Source organism: Miniopterus natalensis, chromosome 2, assembly GCF_054644295.1.
Source record: "Miniopterus natalensis isolate mMinNat1 chromosome 2, mMinNat1.hap1, whole genome shotgun sequence".
Lineage (NCBI taxonomy): Eukaryota > Metazoa > Chordata > Mammalia > Chiroptera > Miniopteridae > Miniopterus > Miniopterus natalensis.
The window spans coordinates 136614003-136638699 of record NC_142082.1 but is presented as its reverse complement, the minus strand read 5'-3'; the positions used below and the strand labels follow the sequence as shown (position 1 = coordinate 136638699).

Sequence of the window (24697 nt, the reverse complement as noted above, 5' to 3'; positions counted from 1 at the left end):
CCTTTGGGGCGGGGCAGGGCAAGTCGCGACTTTCATCTTTGGGGGCTGGCCCCTCCTGGACCTGGCATTCCTGACTCCCCCAACAGATTGTGGGTTTGGAAAGGGCCCCTCCCCAGGGAAGGCTGGGATTGGCCACCAGTGGTCTGGGAAGAGGCTCAGATCCTTCCGCGGAGGGCGGGGGGGCCGCGTGGGGTGTTTGTTCTCTTGGGGATTAATGGGGGGTTGTGGGGGAGGGGTAGGCGCGCTCCCGCATGCGCACTGCGGCCCCTCCTGTTGGCTCGTCCTTGTCCGCTGGGCGGGGGCCCGGCCCCGCCCCTCTCCCGTCCGGGCAGCGGCGGCGGCGGCGGCGGCTGCGGCGGTGGAGGCGGCAGAGACGGCGGCGGCGGCAGCAGCCTGCGCGGTGCCTTCTGGGAACGGAATCCCCAGGGCTGCCCCTGGCCCCCATGGCGCATGCGCGGGAGGCCGCTCGGTGATCCGCGGCGGCGGCGGCGGCGCTTCCTGCTAGGACCGGCTGGGGCCGTACCGGAGGCTCGGGCTCCACCGACCCTCCTCCCACTCCCTCCCACTCACTCTCTGGGCCGCGACTGCGCAGGGCGGGGCCGGCCGAACCATGGGCCGCGGTGAGTGCAGGGCCCGGCCCCCCCCGCCCCTCCCCCTCCTCCTCCCCTCTCCTCCCCTCCCCTCCCTACCCTCTGCCCCCTCCACGTCCTCTCAGCCCCTTTCACTGGCCCCATCCCCACTCCCCCGCCCTCACCTGCCCCCACCGTTTTCCTCTCTTAACTGCTTGACTTTTGCCTTCTTCACCTCCCTCCCTTCAGTGCTTTGCCCACCCTCCGCCCGCCCTCTCCCCAAGTTCCTTCCTACTTCATGCGCCTTCCCCTCCTCCCCAAGCTAAGGGAAGCAGCCTGGGTGACAGGGCGCCTTGTTATGAGGAGGAAAGTTTTGAAGCCGCCAGTGTGGAGTGGGAGCTATGGTGAGGTTGGAGAGGATACTTGCAGGTTTGTGGGGTGGCCCCACATATTAGAGAAGAATCCCCGTTGGAACTAATTTGAAGTCTGTGTATAGGAGGTGCTGAATCCCCTTGCCTTAGGCTTGGGGGGAAATCAAGAGCTTCTCAGGATCCTGGGCGAAGACAGAGCTGTGATCCCAACCTTTCTTAAGAAGACCCAAATGGACGAGATCAGCAAGTGGGGGGGGGGGGCGAGTTCTGTTGGTACCACCAAACAGGCAGTTGGGCAATGGCCTGATGACCTGTGGGGCAATCTGTACTTTTTATATGATCTTCCTGGGGGGCAGTGGGAACAGCAGGGGCCAGGCTTTCTGGGAAACTTCCTACTGGCCCGGCATGGGAATTTGCCCACACTCCTGGGTGAAGTCTTCTGTCTCTAATGGGACAAAGGGACTCTGCTCTTTATATGACTAGGGATTGGGCTATGATTCCTTGGTCCTTGGGAGGTGAGGCTTTGCTCCTCTGACCCCTAGGGACCGCACATGTAAAGGTTGGTTGTGGACTCAGCCAGCAGATCCCTGTGATTTTTATGGGCACTTCATTAAGGATCTTTCCCTTGAAAGTATCTTGAAGTGTTGTGGTCTCTTGAGTTGGGCAGATTCCTCACAGTCCCTTCTCTCTCCTGTCTTGCAGGTGTGGGCTAAGCCGGCGGCCCCGGCTTTAGACTGGACCCCACAATGTTTGCAGAGATGTTCAGGTAGCCATGGTGGGATGGCAGCGGGTTCCCCCTCATTCTCTAGCCCAGCTCTCAGAGGGTTTCCCCTTATCCCTGAGTTCTCTTAGGTCTCCCCACAACCTTTGCCTTTCTGGAGTATTCCCTCAGGTACCCAGCCCAGTTTAATCTTCCTAATGCCCACATGGATGTCTGTGTTATCAGGCACGTGGGAGCTGATTACACACAATGAATGGGGGCAATGAGAGCAGTGGAGCAGACAGACCTGGGGGCCCTGTGGCCACATCTGTCCCCATCGGTTGGCAGCGCTGTGTTCGAGAGGGTGCTGTGCTCTATATCAGGTATAGATCCTTGAAGTTCCCTGAATTCTATCCCCAGTCCCTTCAATTGCCTAATTTCTCTCTCCCACTCTACCTCTCAAAGCTCAGATCTCTGGTACCCTGTTGCTTTCCTGTTCCTCCTTCCTTCCTCAGCCTTTTTGCTCTCTCTCTAAATCTGTTCTCCCTGTTTTTTCCCACATACCTTACTCTCTGCCCTTCCTTGGAAGGTCTTTAAGGAACTGTCATTTAGAAGTGTCTCCTAATTCAGTGTCAACTAACCCCATACTCTCTGACCCTCTCCTCTCCCAGCCCAAGTGGCACAGAGCTGTCTTCCTTGGAGCAAACTCGGAGCTACCTCCTCAGTGATGGGACCTGCAAGTGCGGTCTGGAGTGTCCACTCAATGTCCCCAAGGTCAGAGTGATGAGAGGTGCCAGAGAGTACCAGGATAAATCTAGAGATTTAATGCAAGTCATTGCCCATGGTAGCCTTTGTCACAGATTCCAACCCCTCAGGGTCCTTGTTCATGCCTTCTACCTTACAGGTTTTCAACTTTGACCCTTTGGCCCCGGTGACCCCAAGTGGGGCTGGGGTGGGGCCAGCATCAGAGGAAGACATGACCAAGCTGTGCAACCATCGCCGGAAAGCTGTTGCCATGGCAACCCTGTATCGCAGCATGGAGACCACCTGCTCACACTCTTCTCCTGGTGAGTCTTCACTACAGAAGACTAAGGACAACTTAAAGGCCTGGAAGAGGAATGGTGGGAGGAGTGGGGAGCTGCTTGGTGAAAGGAGGGCAGGAGGGAGGTTGGGAATTTATGAGAGGCTAACCCATCATTTCTCATTTATTGCAGGAGAGGGAGCAAGCCCCCAAATGTTCCACACTGTGTCCCCAGGGCCCCCCTCTACCCGCCCTCCCTGTCGAGTCCCTCCCACAACTCCACTTAATGGGGGTCCTGGCTCCCTTCCTCCAGAACCACCCTCAGTTCCACAGGCCTTCCCCCCTCTAGCAGGCCCTGGGGGGCTCTTTCCACCACCAAGGCTTCCTGACCCAGTCCCCTCTGGAGGTAGCAGCAGTCCCTGTTTCCTCCCAAGGGGCAATGCTCCCTCTCCAGCCCCACCTCCTCCACCTGCCATTAGCCTCAATGCCCCCTCATACAACTGGGGAGCTGCCCTCCGATCCAGCCTAGTGCCCCCAGACTTGGGCTCTCTTCCAGCTCCCCATGCCTCCTCCTCACCACCTTCAGATCCTCCTCTCTTCCACTGTAGTGATGCCTTAACACCCCCTCCTTTGCCCCCAAGCAATAATCTTCCTGCCCCCCCTGGTCCCCCTGGTCCTGTCACTCAGCCACCAGTGTCTTCAGCCACTATGCACCTGCCTCTGGTCCTGGGACCCCTGGGAGGGGCCCCCATGGTGGAAGGGCCTGGGGCACCACCCTTCCTTGCTAGCAGCCTACTCTCTGCAGCGGCCAAGGCACAGCGTCCCCCGATCCCCCCTCCCAGCACTTTACAGGGCCGAAGGCCCTGTGTCCCAGCGCCCTCAGCTTCCCATTCATCATCACCCCGTCCCACTCAGCGCCGTCCCCGCAGACCCCCAACTGTATTGCGATTGCTAGAAGGGGGAGGCCCTCAAGCCCCTAGACGGAGCCGTCCTCGTGCTCCTGCTCCTGCACCCCAACCCCTTTCTCTCCCTGAGCCATCCCAACCGATTCTCCCTTCTGTGCTGTCCCTTCTGGGACTCTCCACCCCTGGCCCTCCCCACTCTGATGGAAGCTTTAACCTTTTGGGGTCAGACGCACACCTTCCTCCTCCTCCTCCAACCCTCTCCTCAGGGAGCCCTCCCCAGCCCAGGCACCCCATTCTGCCCTCCCTGCCTGGGACCGCCAGTGGCAGCCTCAGCAGTGTGCCAGGTATGTAATTGAATTTGGTAGAGCCCCTCCTCCCCTGGGGTGGAAAGAGGCAGCCAAGACATCTAGGGGAGAGTTTAGAACTCTTTGGCAGTTTTCTGGGTTGGGCACAGGGAGGTTGGGTTCTTTGGACACTGGGAGAAAGAGCCTCCTTTAAGCTGAATCTCTTTTCTTTTGCAGGTGCCCCTGCCCCATCAGCTGCCTCCAAAGCCCCCCTAGTCCCCAGCCCTGTACTTCAAAGCCCATCTGAAGGGCTCGGGATGGGGCCGGGCCCCACCTGCCCTCTGCCTCCCCTGACTGGTGGGGAGGCTTTCCCTTTTCCCAGCCCTGAGCAGGGCCTGGCACTGAGTGGAGCCAGCTTCCCGGGGATGCTAGGGGCCTTGCCTCTCCCTCTGAGTCTGGGGCAGCCTCCACCTTCTCCATTGCTCAGCCACAGTTTATTTGGCATGCTGGCTGGGGGAGGGGGACAGCCTCCCCCTGAACCCCTGCTACCCCCACCAGGGGGACCTGGCCCTCCCCTAGCCCCAGGCGAGCCTGAAGGGCCTTCACTTTTGGTGGCTTCCCTGCTTCCACCACCCCCTTCAGACCTCCTTCCACCCCCTTCTGCACCTCCTAGCAACCTCCTTGCCTCTTTCCTGCCTCTGTTGGCCCTGGGCCCCACAGCTGGGGATGCAGAGGGATCTGCAGAGGGAGCTGGAGGTCCAAGTGGGGAGACATTTTCAGGTTTAGGAGACCTGCCCCCATTACTGTTCCCCCCACTTTCAGCCCCCCCTACCCTCATAGCTTTAAATTCTGCGCTGCTGGCTGCCAGCCTGGATCCCCCCTCGGGGACTTCCCCTCAGGTGAGGATGGGGGGGTGATTGGGTGGGACAGGACAAGAGGTAGAATCAGAGATGGGAGCTGGGAATCAAAGGCTTTCAGTTTTATGTTGAGCTCTTCCTTGGGGCCTTTGGGGAGGGTTTAGTGCTTGACTAGGGGTAGGAGAGCTACAAGAACTGGGTCTGTATTTAATAAGTGTGGTCTACTTCACGTGAGGCTTCAGTGAGTTTGTATATGTGAAAGTACTATAGATGTATGGAATACTTTACACATTTATAACCATTCTTTATCCTTAGCCCTGTGTCCTGAGTGCCCCCCAACCTGGACCACCTACCTCCAGTGTCACCACGGCAACTACTGACCTGGGAGCCTCCTCTCTGGGCAAGGCCCCCTCCAACTCAGGGAGACCCCCCCAACTCCTTAGCCCTCTGCTGAGTGCCAGCCTGCTGGGTAAGTCTGAGGGGAGACTCTGGTATGAAAGAGAAGAAAGGAAGCAGTAAAAATTGGGAGTTGCAGCTGGATGAACTGGGGAAGAAAGTCTTTGAGCACTGGATAAAGCTTAAGAGAGTAATAGGATTTGCTCAACTTAATTGGTTTGCCTAGGGAGACCCCTGACTTTATAATTCAACAGGTGACTTGTCTTCGCTGACCAGCAGCCCTGGAACCCTCCCCAGCTTGTTGCAGCCTCCTGGCTCTCTTCTCTCTGGCCAGTTGGGGTTGCAGCTCCTCCCTGGGGGGGGAGCTCCTCCACCCCTCTCAGAGGCTTCTAGTCCCCTAGCCTGCCTGCTACAGAGTCTCCAGGTGAGCGTTTAGGGGTATGTTTGTCATTAATTTTTCCCCAAACTGGAAATATGGGCATTCTGAGTTACAAAGCAGACTGACTTTTTTTTTTTTTGCCTTCAGATCCCTCCAGAGCAGCCAGAAGCCCCCTGTCTGCCCCCTGAGAGCCCCACCTCAGCCCTGGAGCCGGAGCCTGCTCGGCCTCCCCTCAGTGCCTTAGCCCCACCCCATAGTTCTCCTGACCCCCCAGTCCCTGAGCTGCTCACTGGGAGGGGGTCAGGGAAACGGGGCCGGAGGGGAGGAGGGGGACTTAGGGGCATTAATGGTGAGGCCAGACCAGGCAGGGGTCGAAAGCCTGGCAACCGGCGGGAGCCTGGCCGATTAGCCCTCAAGTGGGGGGCACGTGGTGGCTTCAATGGACAAATGGAACGGTCCCCAAAAAGGACCCATCACTGGCAGCATAATGGGGAGCTGGCTGAAGGGGGTGCTGAGCCCAAGGATCCATCCCCTCCTGGGCCCCATTCTGAGGACCTTAAGGTCAGTGCAGTGATGGAGGTCTGGCTGAAGGGCTCTGAGGAATGGCTACAGCCTTAGTGCCTTTTCTTAACTTTCCCTACACACAGTCTGTCTTTTCTCAGGTGCCCCCAGGGGGAGTCAGAAAGTCTCGTAGAGGCCGGAGGAGAAAATACAAGTGAGTATTGGGCTCACCACAATCTTAGCCTTTCCTCACTTCTTGCTGGATTTGTAGAAATAGCTGAAGAGTAGCTTGGCTTTCAAAAGGGCAAATACTTATTTGAGTATGATAAGGATATTATGCCTTTACTGTCCATATGTAGAAAGTTTCCCACCCAAACTCTGAAATTCACCGGGTGCTTGGGGAGGTGTTCCTGATCATCTGTGCCCCTTATTGCAGCCCTACCCGGAACAGCAATAGCTCCCGCCAGGACGTTACCTTGGACCCCAGCCCCACAACCAGAGTAAGTGTATGTCAGTGGGTGGGTGGGAGGGGATGTGTAAGGGGTGAGGCAGGAGGAAAAAGGGTTAGAGGGAGTGGAGAGAAAATAAAAGACTTCTTGATACCTAAATGTTTGATCATTTCTTTCAACTTCTCCTCCTCTAGGCGGCTGTCCCTCTGCCTCCCCGGGCCCGCCCTGGCCGTCCTGCCAAAAACAAGAGGAGGAAACTGGCCCCATAGCAGCCATACCTGGAGCTGGATCTGACCCTGATTGGGGAAAGCTGAGTGCTGAGCCTTGGGAGCCCCTGCCAGCCACCTGCACCTGTGGACAGTGGGTGGGGGCACTACTCCCCACTCAGAGCACAAATGCAAGCCCTTCCCCTACAATCCCATCCTGAGCCATTGCAGGGGGTAGGGAAGCTCACCCCCTCCCCCCCAAAGCCATGTCACTGAAAAGGCCTTGGGGGGGGTGGTATATGGCCCGCTCCCCACCAGGCTAAGGGGAACACCCCCTTCCCCAGGTCTTTTATTTAAGTTATTTTTGCACAAATGACTCTTTTATATTTAATTCGATTTCATTGCCTCCCTTCTTGAAGCCAGCAGGCTCAGTTTACAAACCTGTGAGCTACTGTTGGCTGCTGCCCTCCTTCCCAGTGAAAGGTACAAAGCAATAAGCATCATGCATCTTCCCCTCACCCCTCCAACACCCCTCTGTCTCTGGCTCAGGTTGCTCAAAGCACAGATCCCCTCTTACCCCTGTCCCCAGGTTTGAAACACATAGCCTCATTTCAAGGTATAGCCAGCTTCCATCTACTTTCCTCTGGGATAGAAAAAGGGGGTAAGGGGGCAAAGAGAGCCCTCTGGGACTCTCCTCCCATACACACTACACTGCCCCTTCTCCCCTCCCCCCATCAAAATGCTCAGAGACGTTGTGATGCGACTGAGGATTATGCAACGTGGTCCAACCGGAGCGGCCAGCATGACCAGCTGTCCAGGGGCTGCCTCCTGCCTTTTCTTTTGTAAAGACAAGACCCTTGGGAGTTTTAATTCTGTTTTGTACTTGCCCTGTGGGGCCTCCACTGCTTTTCTATGGGAGATACTCTTAATTTAACAGATGAGAATATTTTGAAACTCTGGCTCTGACTCTGTACTCATTTTTTCTTAGTTCTTTGGTATGAACAGGTTACAGTTTAAATCCTTCTCTTGTAGTAGAGAGTAGCTTAGACTGCCTGTTATGCTATGAATGTCTCAGTGCTGCCTCTTCCCCAGGAAACATAGCAGAGGCCACTCAGAGTACAACAGCATTTAATGGTCAGAAACAGTTGGAGAGGGTTACAATCAGCCACAGAAGCTGTGCTGCAGGACAGGACCCAATCCTTCCCACATGGGACAAAGCAGTATTGGACATGAGCTGGCATGTGGCTGGGCCCATGTCCTTATTCCCAGGGCCTGAGGGAAGACCACCATCTAATATCCCCAGCTACCACTTTAGTCATCAGAGGAGGGGTGTAAACCCCACATGCAAGAAGAACCCCTGTCCCCAGTGTCAAATGGGATGGGGATGCAAAAGTTATAATTAAGGGGAAACCCTATGTAAGCTGTTAACAGAGTTCAAAGGGGGTAGGTATTACCCCTGTTCTCCATCTCCCAAAGGGGCTCACTTTCCCAGTTTCTTCATCCGTTCATCAATGTTGGCAAAATTCCCCTCAACTGTGGACAGGTTTTCACGCATGGTTGTCTGCACCTAGAAAGTGACAGAGATGCTTTATTCTTTGTCAGTGCCAGGTGTTTGCCTGGATGAGGACCTAAAGAAATTCCCTTAGGACAAAATGAAATGGAAACATGGCTTACAGATCCCAGAGCAGGGAAGTTATAGCAGCAGTTTTCAAACTACCCTTGAAGTACCATGGACCTAAGTCAGGGTCTGCCAAGCACACATGACTCTAGAGGGCCAAATAAGATTTTGTTGAAATAGGGGTTCACTGGTTCAAAATTAGAAAACTGTCCAGAGGAAGATTATACCAAGTATATTTTTTCATTTATTTTGATGGTCCTGTGATGCTGGTCTCTCAACTTTAATACTCCCCCCAGCACTGAAAACTGTGTCTCAACAGAAACCAAGGACTCACTATGTGCTGGACACTGCTAAAAGAATGGAGTAAGGTGAGATTCACTGCTCAGTCAGAAATGAACTGGCAGAACCATGTTGGAGCCTAGCTCCTGACTTGAAAGCCCATGTTCCTTCCAATGTACTATGCTCAGGAGTAGCTGGATGAGGACCAGGGAGAGTAAAGCTAAGCTGAGACTACAGAGGGAAAGGGTAGGTTTTAGAGGAAAGGCTGATGTGTACTTAACAATTCACCCATGTTATTTAACTTAGGCTACATAATTCTGAAGTAGGTCTAACTTTCCAGAGGGCGAAACAAGTTCATAGGCTAAGTAAGTTATCAAAGATTCCACAACCACTGAAAAACAGTGTGAAGACTCAAACCAAGCCCCTGCCACAAACAATGCTACCAAAGGGGCTAAGGCAGAACCTTTTCAGAACCCTGGTCTGTGTGTGCTGAAGAAGGGAGGCAGCAGACCAATAAAGGGGCAGGTACCTGGGTCAAGAGGGTGGTGTTGTCCTTGAGGGAACTAGCAATCATCTGCTGTGTGGTGTCCAAGTGTGTCAGGAGCTGACCAAACTGCATGGCTGCAAAAGAAGAAAGGTATGGGGGAGGTTAGAACGCAAGACAAGAGGAAAGGGAACAGAAATTGCCTACTTTCCAGTTCCTCTGAGCACCCCTGGAAGCTGGCCTCCCACCTTGCTCATGCAGCTGCTTGATGGTGACAAGTCTCTGCACCAGCTCAGGAAGGGTGGAGGCGATGGGGCTCCAGCGCTGTGTGGTTTCATATAGCTGGTGCACCTGGAGGGATATGACAGGACCCAGAGGAGATGGCCCAGCTGTCAGTGAAGTACACACTGACTACTTCACTAGGGTGGGGTGAGGTCAACTAGGTGGGGACAGAGCAAAGCACTGCCCTGACTTTCTCGGCTGGTACAGGTTTATAAAGACAGTGCCCTCATCCATTACCACCAGGATGACTTGGAGAACATAAGGGAGCAGGAAAGGGTATGAAGATGGGGAAAGATATCTTCCTGACCTTGCTTTGTGTATCTGCATCCTCTACAGAAGCTTTATGCTTGGCAATCTCATTCACCTTTCCCAGGACACTCTGCAAGCACAGATTTTAAGGCTGATAGGTAAGTGCATCCAGGACTTCCAAAGTCCTGAGCAACCTATAATCCACTTTGTCCTCCACTTAATACCTGTAGCCGAGCCTCCACTTGGTCCAAAACTGCAAGGTCCAGGGCGCTCACCTTCGCCTGCAACAGCTCTACAGTCTCCTGGGGGACAGGGTTGAGACAAGTTTCATAAAGGGGAAAGGATCAGACTAGGAAGAGGCCACCCCATATTCCACTGGGGGTAATTAATATTTAGGTATAGACCTCAAAATAATTCTCCAAGCAACCCAATCCCAATATCTCCTTGTAACCCAAACACTCCAGTTCTTTTTACACTCACCATAAGGCAGGCTCCCTGCAGACCTGCAGAAAGGGGATTCTGGTGGGGAAAAGGAGGAAAGAAATCAGTGGTTCTTCTAGCTGCATATGATTACCACTTTTTCCATCCTTTCTGTTCTAGCTGGAAGCCCACTGGCTGATCCTAGAACTGACTCCTCCCAGGATTCTATGGAATGCTGTGGACCTCATGCTGAGGATATAGGATGGAGGATCAGACTAAGTATAGGCGAGCACCTGACCTGAGCATCCTGATTACAGCGTACAGTTGCTTCCAGCTCTGTCAGGCGCTTCTCAAGTTCTGCAACCTAGGGGGAGAAAGGAGGTGAGATTTGCCAGCCACCTTCCTGCTGCTTCAGTGGGAGGTAAGATCCTGGTATTCTCTGCTTGTCTGCTTGCAGCTCCTCTCCACCCTCCCCTCTACCAAGGGATGCCTTTCCAAGGAACATATCCCTAGTCACAACCTTAAAATCATAACTGAAAGTGATGGGTGAGGGGAACATGAAGAATGAGACATCAAGAGGATCAGAAACACCCTCTCCCCAGAACTGATCCCTTGGAGGAAGGCAGGGAAGTCTCTAGGGCCACATCTCCCCTGCGTCCCCCGACCCCCCAACCAACACTGCATACATACTTACTTTGGCAGCTTGAGAGAACTTGTCCTGCTCAGGCCGTGAATGTAGTTCATAAGTGACAAGGCTGCTATCTGGGGGGGTCCCACTTGTGGTCTTTCCCCCTGAACCAGCCCCTTTGCTGTTCTTTGTTGCTTCCAGCTGCAGTAGTAGGCGCCTAGATCAGGAGACCAAGTAATAATATAATGACTTGAAGGATGCAGGCCAGCCCAGCCACTCTTTCTCATTTCTACCTCAGAGTAGTCAGCATTAAGGAACAGCTAGGCACTTCTTCCCTTAATAGCCCTGTCAATACCTGAGTCCCTCTACACCCCAATTAGAAATGATTTCCCAACAAAATAAGGCACCCACTTAGCCAGAGCTCCATCAGGGTCAGTAAGGTTGATCGCTGCATCTGGTCCCAGCAGCTTCTCCAGGTGGGAAGCAACCAGCTGCTGCTTCAGAGCTGCCAGCTGTTTAGCCAGCACCACGGGGGTCAGCTTCTCCTCAGTGGCTGACTCCTTCACTGTTGTCTGGTATGAAAAGTAGACAGTGAAGGGTGGTAAAAGTGAACTAAAAAAAAAAGAATCAAGATCCAGCTGTGGCTGGAAGTCTCCTATAGCACTGAATGTAGATTCATGTAGATTCCTAAACTCTGGAAACCTTAGCTCCTTATTCAGGAGCTTAGAAAAACTTTCTCCTCCTGCTGGGAGGTGCTCCTCTGTTATATGTCATAGCAGAGAAAGAAGAAGATAGTTTATAGTTACCTTGATTTTCTCAACTTCAGTTGTCAGCTCTTGGACCTCATGCAGTAGTCTCTGGTACTTTTGTTGGGGTGTCTCCTTCACTCCCAAACCCTCTCCAAGCTAGAGAGCAAGCATAAAAGGTGATGTTATACCTCCCAGTACAGGGAACCTCAAGAATTTATCCAAACCCTAGGCTTGAATTGTAAGGGTATTATGTCTAACCCAGAATCCACTATGCCCTAGTGAACTGAGATAGCTAGAGGCCTGGATACTCTCCAGAGCAAACAGCAGAGGGATAAAGCATCCTCAACTACATCCTGCTGGGTTCCTCAGAACTCCCAACCAGAAAGAAAGTCAGAATCCAACTGTATCCCTTGATCTCCTGCTAGAGAGGATCACCGCACCATTCCCATCCACACACACACAACAAACCATCTCATATTCTCCAGATTCATATCCTGTCCTCTTGGTTTTTCCAATACGATCTGAGAAATCTGTCAACAAAAGAAGATGAAATTGAGGGCAGGATCTAAGGCCAAGGCAGTCATGGTCTCAGGTGACAATGAAGGCTTCTATGAGTGATATCTATGAGGGACCCTTTCCCAAAGCAAAAGTCACTAAGGCCTGAGAACAGGTTTCCCCCAACCCAATTTATAGCCCAGTCTCACCAAGTCCCTTTGTCCCCACTCTCTTGTCTTTGAACTTGTCATAGGCAGCATTGGGATTGACAATGATGTGCTCCACACTTGTGCTCGTCAGTTCCTCCTGCAGGAATAGGTAGTTCAGGCCCAGGGCAGACTCATTCACACTCTAGAACTTCCCCACAAAAATCCCCCAAGTATTAGGAGACTGGCTCCGACTTTCCAAGAGGAAAGAAGGGTGGCTCCATTCCAAGCTGCCGACTCAGGCTCAACCTAGGAAACGGAAGCTTCCTGGTAAATCTGGAATCTCAGTTGTATAAACATTAACACCCTGATTCAACTGGGAACAGAGGTAGCATAGCCTCCCCATTTCCCCACCCCATCCAACTGGGCCCTCCCAGTTATCTGGCACATACCATGTATTCAGGGCAAGAAACGAACCTGACCTCTTTTAACCTCCCCCTCCCAAAAGTAAATTTCCTTGCTGCTGAGGAAGTCCATTTTCAAGCTAGCCTCCATTCTTGCTGGAGGAAAAGAGGAGGGATGGCAGACAATCAAGCTACTAACTCTAAGGGTAAATATTAGGACTTTAATATGCTGCTGAAGGGAAGACACCAGCTCTTAGATAGAAAAAGAAGGTTGGCTGGCAGAGGGCCTGAGCAGAAGCTGTTTGTTTCCAGGCTGCCCTGAGGCCAGGGAATTCGGGATGGAGAGACAAGAAAAGAACTTACTGTAATATTTTTTAAGGGATATCTTAGAAGCAACAAGCAGTAGCAGTATCTGCTTGCCAAGAATACCTGTGGGCAAGGGCCATATACAAGTCCTGAAATGGAGATAGCCCAGCATCTTTTCAAAGAGAAGCTCCAGCTCCTGCCCTTCCTCCCTGACCTCTCTGCTGTCTCTCAAGCACTGAAGCTGTCCTATAAACAGGGGACATGGTAAAGAAAGTGAATGAGATTTTACCCTAGAAACTGAGGCAGAGATGTTCCCTCCTTACTAGGTATCTACTGGCTGTTCAGATTCCAATAACTACACCAAGACTGGGCACTTCAGACTGCAAGTCTGTCCTTCAACTGTCAGTAGTCTGATAGCTCTTACTACTGAAGGAGGGAAGGGGACCCAGGAGTCCTTTTCTTTTGGGGATGCTATCTCCTTCTACAGAAGGAAGGCAAAGTAAGTCTTCTTTCCTTTAACTGCAATAATGGTTCTTAATCCTGGCTGCACAATAGAATCACTTAGCAAATGTTAGGCCCTGGCCAGGTAGCTCAGTTGGTTAGAGCACTGTCCTGATACACAAGGTTGCGAGTCTGATCCCCGGTCAGGGCACATACAAGAAACAACCAATGAATGCATGAATAAGTGGAACAATAAGTCAATGTCTCTCTCTCTCAAACCAATTTTTTTAAAAAGTAAAAAAAGTGCCCGGCGGGGCGTGGATCAGTGGTTGAGCATTGACCTAGGATCCAGGAGATCACGGTTTGATTCCCGGTCAGGGCACATGCCTGGGTTGCAGGTTTGGTCCCCAGTAGGGGGCATGCAGGAGGCAGCCGATCAATGACTCTCTCATCGTTGATGTTTCTGTCTCTCTCTCCCTTCCTCTCTCTGAAATCAATAAAGATATATTTTTTAAAAATTAAAAGAGAAAAAAAAATTATTTTTTAAAAGGGCCTGGGCTCACCTCTGTAAATTCTGATTTATTGTTCTGGGGTAGGGCCAGGCCAGTAGAAGAGTTTAAAAGCTACTCAGGTGATTCTAATATTTCTAATATGCAGCCAGGACCAAGAATCTCTGCCTGTGGGTATTGGGAGGGGTGGGGAATGATGATGATGGAGAGACACTGATGGAGAAAGAGCAGCAGATAGAAGCTCCATCCTTTATCTCTGGTCTGCTATTAGAGAAGGAATCAGTGTGAGTGGCAACTTTAAAAATAAGGGAGGAGAGGGGGTAAGGAGAAATTATCAACTTTGATCTTTACCTCTTCTTCAGGAAAGTGCTAGGCAGAGAGAGGGACAAGAGCTAAAGATCAAGGGAAAACAAAAAGGCACCATGTCCCATGTGCAAGGGCCTAGGGGAAAAAGACAATTGAGTCCCAAATTATCTTTTTTTAAAAAATATGTTTTTATTTTTGCCCTAGCCAGTTTGGCTCAGTGGCTAGAGCATCTGCCCACGGACTGAAGGGTCCCGGGTTTCATTCCAGTCAAGGGCACATACTTCAGTTGCAGGCTCAACCCCCCAGCCCCAGCTGGGGCATGTGGGGGAGGCAACCAATTGATGTGTCTCTCTCACAATGATGTTTCTCTCTTTCCCCTCCACTCTCTCTGAAAAGCAATGGAAAAAAATATCCTCGGGTGAGGATTAAAAAAATATATATATATATATGTTTTTATTTTTTAGTATATTTTATCGATTTCAGAGAGAGGAAGGAAGAGGGAGAGAGATAAAGAAACATCAATGATGAGAGTGAGTCATTATCTGCTGCCTCCTGCATGCACCCTACTGGGGATCAAATTGGCAACCTGGCCGGGCATGTGCCCTGACCGGGAACCGAACCCCGATCTCCTGGATCATAGGTCGATGCTCAACCGCTGAACCACACTGGCTGGGCCCAAATTATTGTCTCCTTAATCTTCTCTGAAATGTTATGGCCCAAGCACCCACCAGCCAAATAACTGTGTGGTCTGCAGCCTCTATATGTAAAGTGTCTGAGAAGAACTCATGCTCAGGAAAGACAACCATCTTCTCTTAAGTTGACACTCAATAATATGCCACTTCTCCTTGTGATTGCCCCAATCAAGGCCAATGAAGTAGAAATCCACTTTTTAAAAAGTTCCTCTTAAAAAGTGGAATGGGAGATATAGACCAAGAAGTTAATTAATTATAGCTACCATTTGTTAAGCCCTTATTGTGGGACAGGCACTGTGCAAATGAGAACCTACTTTCTTATTTACTTTCCTAAAAATAGGGAAAGGGTGGAGTAAAAAAAGGTAAACACATAGAACTGTGAGTTTCAGAGGTTCTGGACAGTAACAGCGATGGACAATGCTTTCATCTCACTATTCCTGATGTAGGAGCATGTCCCGGATCAGGAAGGCTGCCCGACACTGGCATCCCTGAGGAGGCTCTCTGAGGGTTTGGCCCTGGAGACTCAGGTGGGAAGCACACTTTAGTCCTCCAGTGGCACCTACTCCACAGTGTCTCAGAGATCTGGGGGCATGGGTGGGGGACAGTGTCGTTACTGTGACTTGTGAGGTGGGAAAAGGTTGTCAGCTGCGGTGGGGCTGAACAGATTAAAGATTTAGTAGAGACAAAAGGTCAGAAAAACAACTGCCCATCACAGCACACCCCATTAAAAAGCAGATGAAAGGTCAGGCTTCTTACCAGCTCCTTGTGGTTTCCCCAGAGGTGAGAAAATCAAGAGTTAAAAGGAAAGGGAGGGAGTGGGGAAATAGGGGTGAGGGAGGGGGGAAAAAAAAAAAAGACAAAATTGTTATTAGCAAATTGTCACATGCGCTACAGACAGTCTTCAAACACACTGCACCACAGGGCCCAGGGGAGCCTAGCAAAATTTAGGGGCCAAGAAATTTCAGCTGGGGTTGTCACATACCCCCAAGAGAAAGAAGAGCTTGGGTCCCTTTCCTCTCTGGTGGTGAGGATGTCATGAAGCTTTGCCAGTAACAGCAGCAATTCAGGATCATCTGAGAACTAGTAGTTAGATGTTGCAAGCTAGTGGCATGGAATAGGAAAGTGGGGTAAGAGAAGGCTGAGGTGGAAGGAAAGCTGTAGAAATGGCAAAATGTGAAGCAGGGGTTATGGAGATTCTGAGGACCTGCACTGATTGAGGGTCCATAATTCTCAAGGGGGCAGTTCATGGCTTAAGTCTTCCTGTTTCTCTAGTTTTAAAGAATTAGACATTTGGATGGCAGAATTAGTTACAGTGAGGGTGCTCATGTAGGTCGTCTGGTATGATTTTAGGTTTAGCAGAATAAAATATGTCAGGTACAGATGATGAGTTTAGGGAAATATGAAGCACCTAATTGCAGCCCCATTCTCCACCTCTGCTGCCAGACAAGATGCAGGGCAATTCCTGGTCCCTCGTGTAGTCTGTCTTTGATTCCATCTTGAGTGGTGGGTAACTCACTCTGCAGCTCTGAGGGATCCAGAGCGATTCTGTCATGTGCTAGCACAAAGAGTGCAGAAGACATCAAGATTCACAGCTACCAGCCCATGTGCAGAACATGTTTCGTCAACTCTCTACTTATAAAATTCACAGGCGTTGGAGGGTAGACAAAGGGGAAAGGTGGGAGTATTTCAAAGAGGCCTTACTTTAGTCCAGGCCCACATTTTAGTCCAGGCCACACAGATAAGAATCCCACTTCCAGGCAAGACTGGTAAAGAACTATCAGGAAGGGAAATCCAGCTGTACACCCTGCCTCTCTAGAAGCTCTACTCATGGGCAGATAGAAGTGTGAAGGGTCAAGTGCTTCCTGCTCCAGGGATTTCAGCTAAATATACCAGAACCTCCATGTCTCCATTCTCTGTCTGATGCCAGGGTCAACACTAGCCAAGACCCTTTCTCAGCTCAGGGCAGAGGTGGACCTGAGTCCTGTGGTCTAGGCTGGGATGTCTCTACAGAGTGGGTGTAAGCACTCACAGGTGCACACATGCAAACACACGAAGGGAGGCACACACACTACATATTTCTCTTACTTGCCCCACCAAGCTAAAACCAGCTTGGGAGAAAGAGATGACAATGGGCCATAAGTTCAAGTTCTAATCATGAAGAACAATTAGAATGGGGGAGGACAAAAGAATCAAAGAAAAGGAGAAGTGGCACATTAGTTTGTAAATAGTATATACCACCTCCAGATCTGTCCTATGGGTGGGTTGGGGGAATGATGAAATTTTAGGCACAATTCCTGTAATGTGGAATAGTAACAATCACCATGGAAATCTACTACACCCAGCCACCTTGACTGGAAAATCCTAAGTGCCCTGATACCAGGTACTAGTTTATCTGGTACAAGATTCCCAGTCCCTCTCACTAACTCCCCGACTCCCCAGGGTTATTTGATTAAATAGCTGTGCCTAGAGGCAAATCCTGAGGTTCTAGATCAGACAGGGGAAGAGGCCACTGCTGCTCTCTGAGCCTGTTCAGGCTCTATGCCAACACTGCAGCCAGGGGGACTTTGGAACCACGATGACAGGGTTTTACTGTAGAATAAAACTGTCCAGGATGGACCAACATAGTGCTGACCAACCATCCATTTCTAAAGGAGGGGTACAGAAACAGAAAGACTCATGAAAGCACAAATAACCCAAGTTATTACCTTAAAATTAGCATTTAACATCCCTTTCTTATCCAATTTACCTTTCTCTAAAGGCTTAGTAGAGGAGAATATTAAAATGAACTTTTTTCTAGGCATAATCCACAGATAGCTAAGAAGTGAGAATTGGGCTTTCTCCTTGTTCTTTACCCATCTGGAATAGCTGTCATTCACCTTCTCTTAACTCCATTTCAGCCTGAGAAAGGCAACCCCCTTCTAACTCTAGCCCCTAAAAGCCTTATGTCCCAAAGCAATCCTAGCCTCCATGTTTCTATCCCATCCTCCATTGGACAGTTTTATTCTGCAGACCTCACAAGGGGAAGAGACAATGATTCATGGATCATCATTGTGCTTTAAACCTTGATTTTCAATCTTTAACCATAAGGTCAGCAGGCCCCTTAGTGATCCAGCTAGGGAGTCGTTAGAATTTAAATTGGCTACAACAATAGCACAGTGACAGAGCATTGCATGCGAGATGGCAGATGAAAAAAACATGCAGAGAAGAAGCATCGAATGGTCTTACTTGTGCAAACTAGTGTCCAGGCAAGGTGGTGAGGAGGGAGGATGGGGGAAGCATCAGGAAAAACTCAGGTAAGTTCAAGTGCGCCAACAGTCAATGAACACAATCAAGCATACTCTATGATATCCCAAATTGTAAGGAAGAGAACCTACCATTTGTCATTTCATGCTGGTGCAGTGTCCAGCAGTACCTACCCTTTGGAGAACTGAAGCCTCTGCCAAGGCCCTACAAAACTATGGCAGGTCACTTTTTTCCCTCTTTCACATGAGACTGAGAATAGTTATGGCATAAAGGGAGAAACTAAGTCCTACTTCTAGTGAGGTTTTCTAAATTTACTCCCCTTGTTCCGGCAGTTCAAAAGCCATGAGCAGAATGCCTCTCAGACCCAAGGCAGGCTATGAGCCCAGGGGAGATGGAATTCCAATTGGGAATTATCTTTCTGGACGAGACATTTTAAGAAAAGCCTCCAAACAAGCCCATCACCTCAATAAACCAAGAAGTGTCCGAAATGCAGAGCCTCCTAGAATAAGGAAGACAGGGCTAGCCTGTACAGTTTTTTGGCCCATTCATTTTAGAATATTTTACTTCCTGCTAAAATCAGTTTAAAGGATAGTAGGAAACTCAGGATCATCTTTACCAAAATTAAAACCTTCTACTACTTTCCTCTCCCATCCTCCCCACTATGGTAACTGCAAAACTTTTATGTTTAAGTTAAACTAGCAATTATGATCTTTAAGGGCTATTAGAGGACATTATTTCGTTTGGCAGCCTCATTTCTTCCACAGTGGAGCAAACAGAGGAAGGAGGTTAAAAGACAGGGAGGGTCAACACTCTTTGACTATTCCTTTAAATAAAAATCTGGAGATCCCCAAAAGGTTCCATAAGAAACTGGTCATACTGGTTGTCTCCAGGGAAGGGAACTGAGTGGTGGCAGACAGTGGTGGGAAGAGAAACTTTTGTTCTATGTGTATATATAACCTATTTTAAAAACCAATAAATTTAAAGTTGAAAATAATCTGGAGACTAACACAGAACATGCTGTTGCCAGGGGTTAAGGTAACCAAAAACCTCATGGTTCAGTTACAATAGTGGTGACGTGCACTGTCGCCTGTGCTGGGTCTTAGTAGGGTAGGTGAGGAGATAGGCTGCTGGTGAGAATCCAGGCCTCATGGACATGAGGTTTCTGGATTATCTAAGTACCACCCACTGCTCCTCAAGTTGCACATTTATGTCAGTATTAAGAGCAGCGGCAGAGCCATTACTCAGCTGACTTCCCGAAAGCTGCCCTCCTAAGGCCCATAGGGACATGCAGGGCCAGAGACATTAGCTGACATCAGGAAATAGCTCAGTAACCACCCCCAAGGCTCCTGTAGCAGCTAAAGATCTCCCCACCATACTCACTCCTCTCTAACGAAATCATTTAGCTGGGCCTTAAGAGATGGAGTATTCACCATCCACATCCTATACACTTCTATACCGGCATCCTAGGCAATATGCCACAAGAAATGAACACTTACGGTATCCTCTCCCCATTAGATGCTACTAAAATACGCTGCTCAGGTTCAGCATGGAGAAATAGCCAATCAGGGCTACACATTCAGGTTCTTCCATGCCTGGAATGGGTGCCATCATCTTTTTATTAAGAGATATCCCATTACTTTCAAAAGGAAAATTACAATGTATTTTTTGGTTTGGAAAGGGGACTGCTGTGCTACTATCTAGTTGTATCAAAGTAAGTGTCAGAGGGACAAATTTCCATCATTATCTCACCATGAAGGCTTGTTTAACAGGCAGAGGCCTTGGCCAGAGAGGAGCAGTATCTGAACTGTGGCAGTAGAGTGAAGTCCTCGGCATACACACTCCTGCCCTGTGAGGTTAGAGACAGCTTCCTAACAGGATACCTCTTGGTGTGCACAGGGTTCCTGAGCAATGACAACATCTGCATTATCTCCAGATACTCAGGCTTGGGGGACAGACTAACATGCCAGCAAGTACAGAAGCCACAAGGAACATAACACTGAGAGAGGGGACAGGGAAAGTGTTCCCCACAAAGTAGGAACCACTTCCACATGGGGGAAATCAAATAAGGAATAAGTGAGTACTCCAAGCCATACATTGTAAGCCAGCAACCAGCATTCTCTGGAACTAACCAGCCCCACAGACAGAGCCACAGGACTTACACATACTGAGCCTATTCCCGCTGACTCTTGGTCACAACTTTATTGAGATCTCACACCATCCATGTGACCCTAGCCCAGCTTTCTTTGGAAATAACAGAACCTAAAGCATATCCTGTAAGACACTGTAACAGATCTTGTTCCCCTTCACTCAATTTTTCTTCTTCTGTTTCCTATATGTATCCTAAGTCCCCCCATTAGTCTGGGGGACCCTTGAGGGCAGGGCTCTTACATACAGAATTTTTACTATGTTAATTTCCATTCGCTCAATTTTTTTTTCTTCTGTTTCCTATATGTATCCTAACTCCCTCCATTAGTCTGGGGGACCATTGAGGGCAGGGACATTTCTTCCTCTGCATTGTGTATACACACACACACACACACACACACACACACACACACACAGAATAAACATATTCAATAAATAATGCCAAGTGATTCCCCTCATTAAAATGTGTCCACAGCTACTTCCTTCCTCCTCAGAGTTCTTGGGTTTGAAAGTGCTACCGGGGCCTCTCCTCTACTGATATCAAAGATTTATATTCTTCCCTCAAATTTGTTTTGCTCTGACCAGGCTCTTATCTTTCTAAAATCTCCAAATCATTTTCTTACTCTTTGCCCAACAGATACTGCACAGTCATATAAAAGAGTATTCCTCTATACTTCAAAGTCTAGTTCTTGGCAGGATACTAATGAACATATACTGAGTGAAATATTTTATGAACTAGAAGGCCTAGACCTAACCTCAAACAGTTTATAAAAGCTCAGGCTTCATGATTCATTGCCATGGACTAACACCCAGAGGACTTAGGAGCCACTAGCCCCAAACCTAACTGTTTTGAGATATTTCAATTTTATTTCAAAGGCCAAGGATCAGGTCTTGTTAGTTGGAATTCCATTAACCTGACTTTCCTTCCTGGTATTGTTCATTGGTAGCTGCAAGCCCATCAAGGCATTGCAACCTACACACCACCCAGGCTGGGTTGGCATACCCGCTCATTGCTGTGGGTCCCCAGAAAAGAGAAAGGGCCTGCCTGGGGGAGAGAGGTCAGGGTCCAGAGGAGTCCTGAGGCAGCACATAGTCTTACCGCATCGAACTCTGCTTGGTCATCCTCAGGTAGGTCGCTGGTTTCATAAACATCTGGCTCGTTCCTGGCCTGTAGGTAGAAGCAGTAACCACCCAACCTCATTACCCAACATCCACCAACACCCTTGACCCTATTCCATTTGAACAAGTTAACAGAGAAGGCAGGCTGTGATGCCAGGAGTCTGTCCCTTCTCTTCCACCTGCCCAGTTAACTGCAGTTCCCATGTCAGAGGGATAGGGATGAGAATGGGGACAACTGGGACTTAGTGGTAAAAAGTGAGTGTAGGTGATGACAAACATGTTACCCTGAATGTGAAGGGGGATGGGTCGTTGGCAATCAGTACGTCAGAAGTAGGAAAAGGGCTATCCTATTAGGTCCTGTACACCACTACCCTGGCACAAGGGTTCAGAGTGACTCAGGACCTTAGTATACCCAAGGTCCTGTACCCAGCCCCCACCCCGACAATGCAGGCGGGACAGCACGAAAGAGGGTATAGGCCAGCATGTGTGGGGTGGGGTGGCCCTCCCCAGAGGACAGAGTTCTCTATCAAGCACAAGAAGGGATTTGCCACGGTAACCTCTTCCTTGGCAGGATGAAGGCCATCAGTAAGCGGCCTGGTATGTGTGTCTGGGGTGGGAATGGGAGCTTATGGGAAGATCTGGGGAGACACGGGTGGTGTTGACACGGATGGTAGAAACACGGGTACAAGTCATAAGGCCCTGAGACAATTTCTGGGCCGAGAAACCGGCGACTGCCGGAAGAGGGGCCTGCTGGGCGGTCCCAAGGCTCGGCCCAGACGGCTCGGAAGAGTCCGGAAGATGCAGCGGCCCATCCAGGAGCGAGCGGAGGGAGCCCTGCGGGTGGAGGAGGGGCTGCAGGCGGGAGGGGTCACAGGTTGGTGCCTGTTGGGGGTCCTTAAGAGGTCGGGGGCGCGGTCCTAGGGAGGAGAGGCCGGCCCTGTACTCACAATGCCGGGGAGGTCGGCGTATTTAGGGTCCGCCATGGCGGCGGCGAGGCGGGTTTGGGGGAGCGGGGCCTCGGCGGAGCCGGGGCCGGTGTTCGGGTAGGGGAAAGGCCGTGTCCGGGTCCCAGGCTAAGGCGGCGGCCAAGGGAGCAGCGGCGGAGGCGGAGGAGTAGGAAGTCTCGCGACAGCAGTAGGACAGGAGGAGGATAAAGCAAAAGTCGCGAGAGCAGCCCGCTACCACACCCCTATAGAGGCAAGGGTTGGCGAGAACAAGGCCAGGGAATGAGGTAATGGCCAGGGACGCTGACTATGATTGTGGGATATGTAGTCTTGGTTGACCCGGGCTTGGGAGACGGGATGACAATAAAGCGCCTTGGGAGTTATTTCAATCAACCTATTTTCTTTAGTTTTCTACATCAAGTCTGTGAAAGAGCTTTTATAATTCCTGCTTTTCAGATAGGTAAATTTGGGCTCCCCAGAAATTAAACGACTAGATATAAATAACAACTAGGCATGCTGTGACACAGCCAGAACTCCAAAAACAATGATAACAAGTGAATTTTAATAAATGCCTAGTCTTGTTAGGAATGAAAAAGTTAAGTAATCTTCTCAATTTCTGGCTGTCATAAAATACAGGACTCCTGGTTAAATTTGAATTTCAAATAAACAACTAGTAGGGTTTTTAGTATAGCTGTGCCCCATACCATATTTGGGACATAAGAGCAAAAACGAATAAAAATATTAGGTTTTTAAATCTGAAATTCAAATTTAACTGGTTATCCTGTTTTTGTCTTCAAATCTGGCAATCCTATCTCAAGTTCATAAATAGGTAAGTGATGGCTCTATGTCTGAACACCCTCTGTGCCCTTAGCCACTTCACTGTTTTCAGACTTTTGAATTTGACAGTTCAATAAAATTAACACAACAACAACAAAGTTTTGCAAGGATAAACGTATTATTGCTACCTTTTCATTTTGCCAAGTACATTAAAAGAAAGAAAATCTATTTACTATTTCCACCATTTCTTAGCAGAAAAGTAGGAAGGATATACTCTCAGAATAAAAGACAGTCCTTTGAAACTTAATAAATCCTGCTTTATGAAAAACCACACTGTGTTTTTTTGCAGAGGTGCTTACCCATAAACTTTTGTCTCTGACCAATGACCTTCCGTGGACTAGCATTTTGAAACTCCTTTACTTATGGATGCCATCCTGGAGCCCCTGGGGACCTGAGGTTGAGATGTTTCCCAGGATGTTCCCTAAACTTTCAGGATGCTGCAAAACTTAGAAATAGTGACAGACCAAGTGACTGGAGAGATGCCTATCTTCCTGTGTTTGGAACTCATTGTCATTCTATGCATACTCCCTTGGCCCCTCCCCAAGCCTCTGTCCCTCTTTCTCCATAGTCCTATTGCCTTCCCGTCCAGTTTATTATCCTGAACCCTTCTTCAGTTTCCTCAGGATTCAAGGTAGGTTAGAGTTATGGGCCCAATTTGGGAAATCCTCCCAATTTAGTTCTGAGTGGTTAGGTCTTTTCTGGCCAGGCCATTCTCTTCCCTTGCCTCATAGTGTCTAAGTGACCTTAGACAGTTGCTGGGCAGAACCTCCATACCCTCCTCCCTTCTTCCATCACCATGCTCCTCCCCTTGGCCTAGAGCCTCAACTCCTGCAGTCTAACTCTGTTGGCCAGCAGAGGCCTGCGATGTGGAGAAAAATCAATTTGGCCAGCTTCTAGATCTTTCTGCCCAGGGGCTGCAGCAGAAGTCTGACCTAAGGGCAGGAAGGACAAGTAATCTCTAGGCTTGGCTTTTTTTTTTTTTTTTGGCCAGGGAAATGGGAGAAACAGAGAAGAAAGGCCTGAGAAAGGGGCTGAGGTGTTAGGACTCTGTCCAGAATAGTAGCTGGGACAGGAAACACACTCACATAGGTACCTAAACCTGCCTAAAACCCAGATACAGACGTCTGCACCAGAAGTCCTCTCTTAAAATCCTTCTGGTCTTACCTGCCCCATCACCACCCCTCCTTCACTGCTTTCTGACTCCCTTTCTCTTGCAAAAGTTACTGCTGCCCACTTTCATTCCAGGTCCAACCTATGAGGCAAAAATGAAAATTTTATCTGCTTTTGAATTCTAATAGCCCCAAATGGGAGTTTGTCTTCCTTCAAACTAAGGACCTGGAGTGTACTTTGGGGACATAGTAGACTGCACCCCTGGATGTAAAGGGTAAGATAATAGCCAAACCTCCCCCGATACTCTTCTCTGGAAAAAAAATGGGACCTGGACAACCACCTCCATATGGGTATAGGCTGCAGCCCTTGAAGGGTGAGTGGGTTGCGAATCTGTGCCAGGGGTGTGTGGAGAAGAAATGAGAAGTGTGCTCCCAATTTGGAGAGAGGACTGTGACAGGGGTGGACGATGCCCTGGAGTAAAGGGGTCTGGGAATGCTGTTCATTCTCTTCCCTAGACAGGCTACAGGCCCTCCGCACACCCCTTATTCCTTCCAGAGGGGTGGAGTCTGAGAGGGGGACAGACAGGTCAGGGAGGTGGGAGGTAGTGAGTAAGTTGGGTAGGGAAGGGGTGAGAGCAAGGTTATCTTCGAGAG

General features: G+C 49.8%; 2 protein-coding genes across 2 annotated transcripts; one reads left to right on the top strand and one right to left on the bottom strand.

Annotated features, from left to right (window-relative positions):
- The first annotated feature begins 461 nt into the window (after positions 1-461).
- MBD6 (methyl-CpG binding domain protein 6) lies at positions 462-7597 on the top strand. The gene is made up of 13 exons (XM_087814583.1): positions 462-620; positions 1643-1706; positions 1887-2023; positions 2312-2414; positions 2545-2707; positions 2855-3910; positions 4088-4749; positions 5023-5176; positions 5358-5527; positions 5630-6043; positions 6145-6197; positions 6420-6483; positions 6627-7597. The coding sequence occupies exons 3-13, from the start codon at positions 1911-1913 to the stop codon at positions 6699-6701; spliced, it is 3027 nt and encodes a 1008-aa protein (XP_087670709.1). The 5' UTR covers positions 462-620; positions 1643-1706; positions 1887-1910; the 3' UTR covers positions 6702-7597.
- A 152-nt stretch (positions 7598-7749) lies between these two features.
- DCTN2 (dynactin subunit 2) lies at positions 7750-22208 on the bottom strand. Its single transcript, XM_016224499.2, has 14 exons — positions 22101-22208; positions 21134-21202; positions 12052-12148; positions 11816-11877; positions 11405-11503; positions 11010-11170; positions 10665-10815; positions 10269-10334; positions 10031-10069; positions 9775-9852; positions 9609-9680; positions 9268-9370; positions 9065-9156; positions 7750-8205 (listed from the first exon to the last, which is right to left on the bottom strand). Exons 1-14 carry the CDS (start codon positions 22134-22136, stop codon positions 8119-8121), a joined length of 1212 nt encoding a protein of 403 aa, XP_016079985.1. The 5' UTR covers positions 22137-22208; the 3' UTR covers positions 7750-8118.
- Between the last annotated feature and the right edge of the window lie 2489 nt (positions 22209-24697).

Coding starts and splice junctions, on each gene's coding strand:
- MBD6 (XM_087814583.1), top strand. CDS start 1,911: ATGAATGGGGGCAATGAGAGCAGTGGAGCAGACAGACCTGGGGGCCCT. Junction 2,024..2,311: donor GGTGCTGTGCTCTATATCAG/GTATAGATCCTT, acceptor CTCCTCTCCCAG/CCCAAGTGGCACAGAGCTGT. Junction 5,177..5,357: donor GCTGAGTGCCAGCCTGCTGG/GTAAGTCTGAGG, acceptor ATAATTCAACAG/GTGACTTGTCTTCGCTGACC.
- DCTN2 (XM_016224499.2), bottom strand. CDS start 22,136: ATGGCGGACCCTAAATACGCCGACCTCCCCGGCATT. Junction 10,070..10,268: donor GCTGTAATCAGGATGCTCAG/GTCAGGTGCTCG, acceptor TTTCCCCACCAG/AATCCCCTTTCTGCAGGTCT. Junction 8,206..9,064: donor ACACCACCCTCTTGACCCAG/GTACCTGCCCCT, acceptor GTCACTTTCTAG/GTGCAGACAACCATGCGTGA.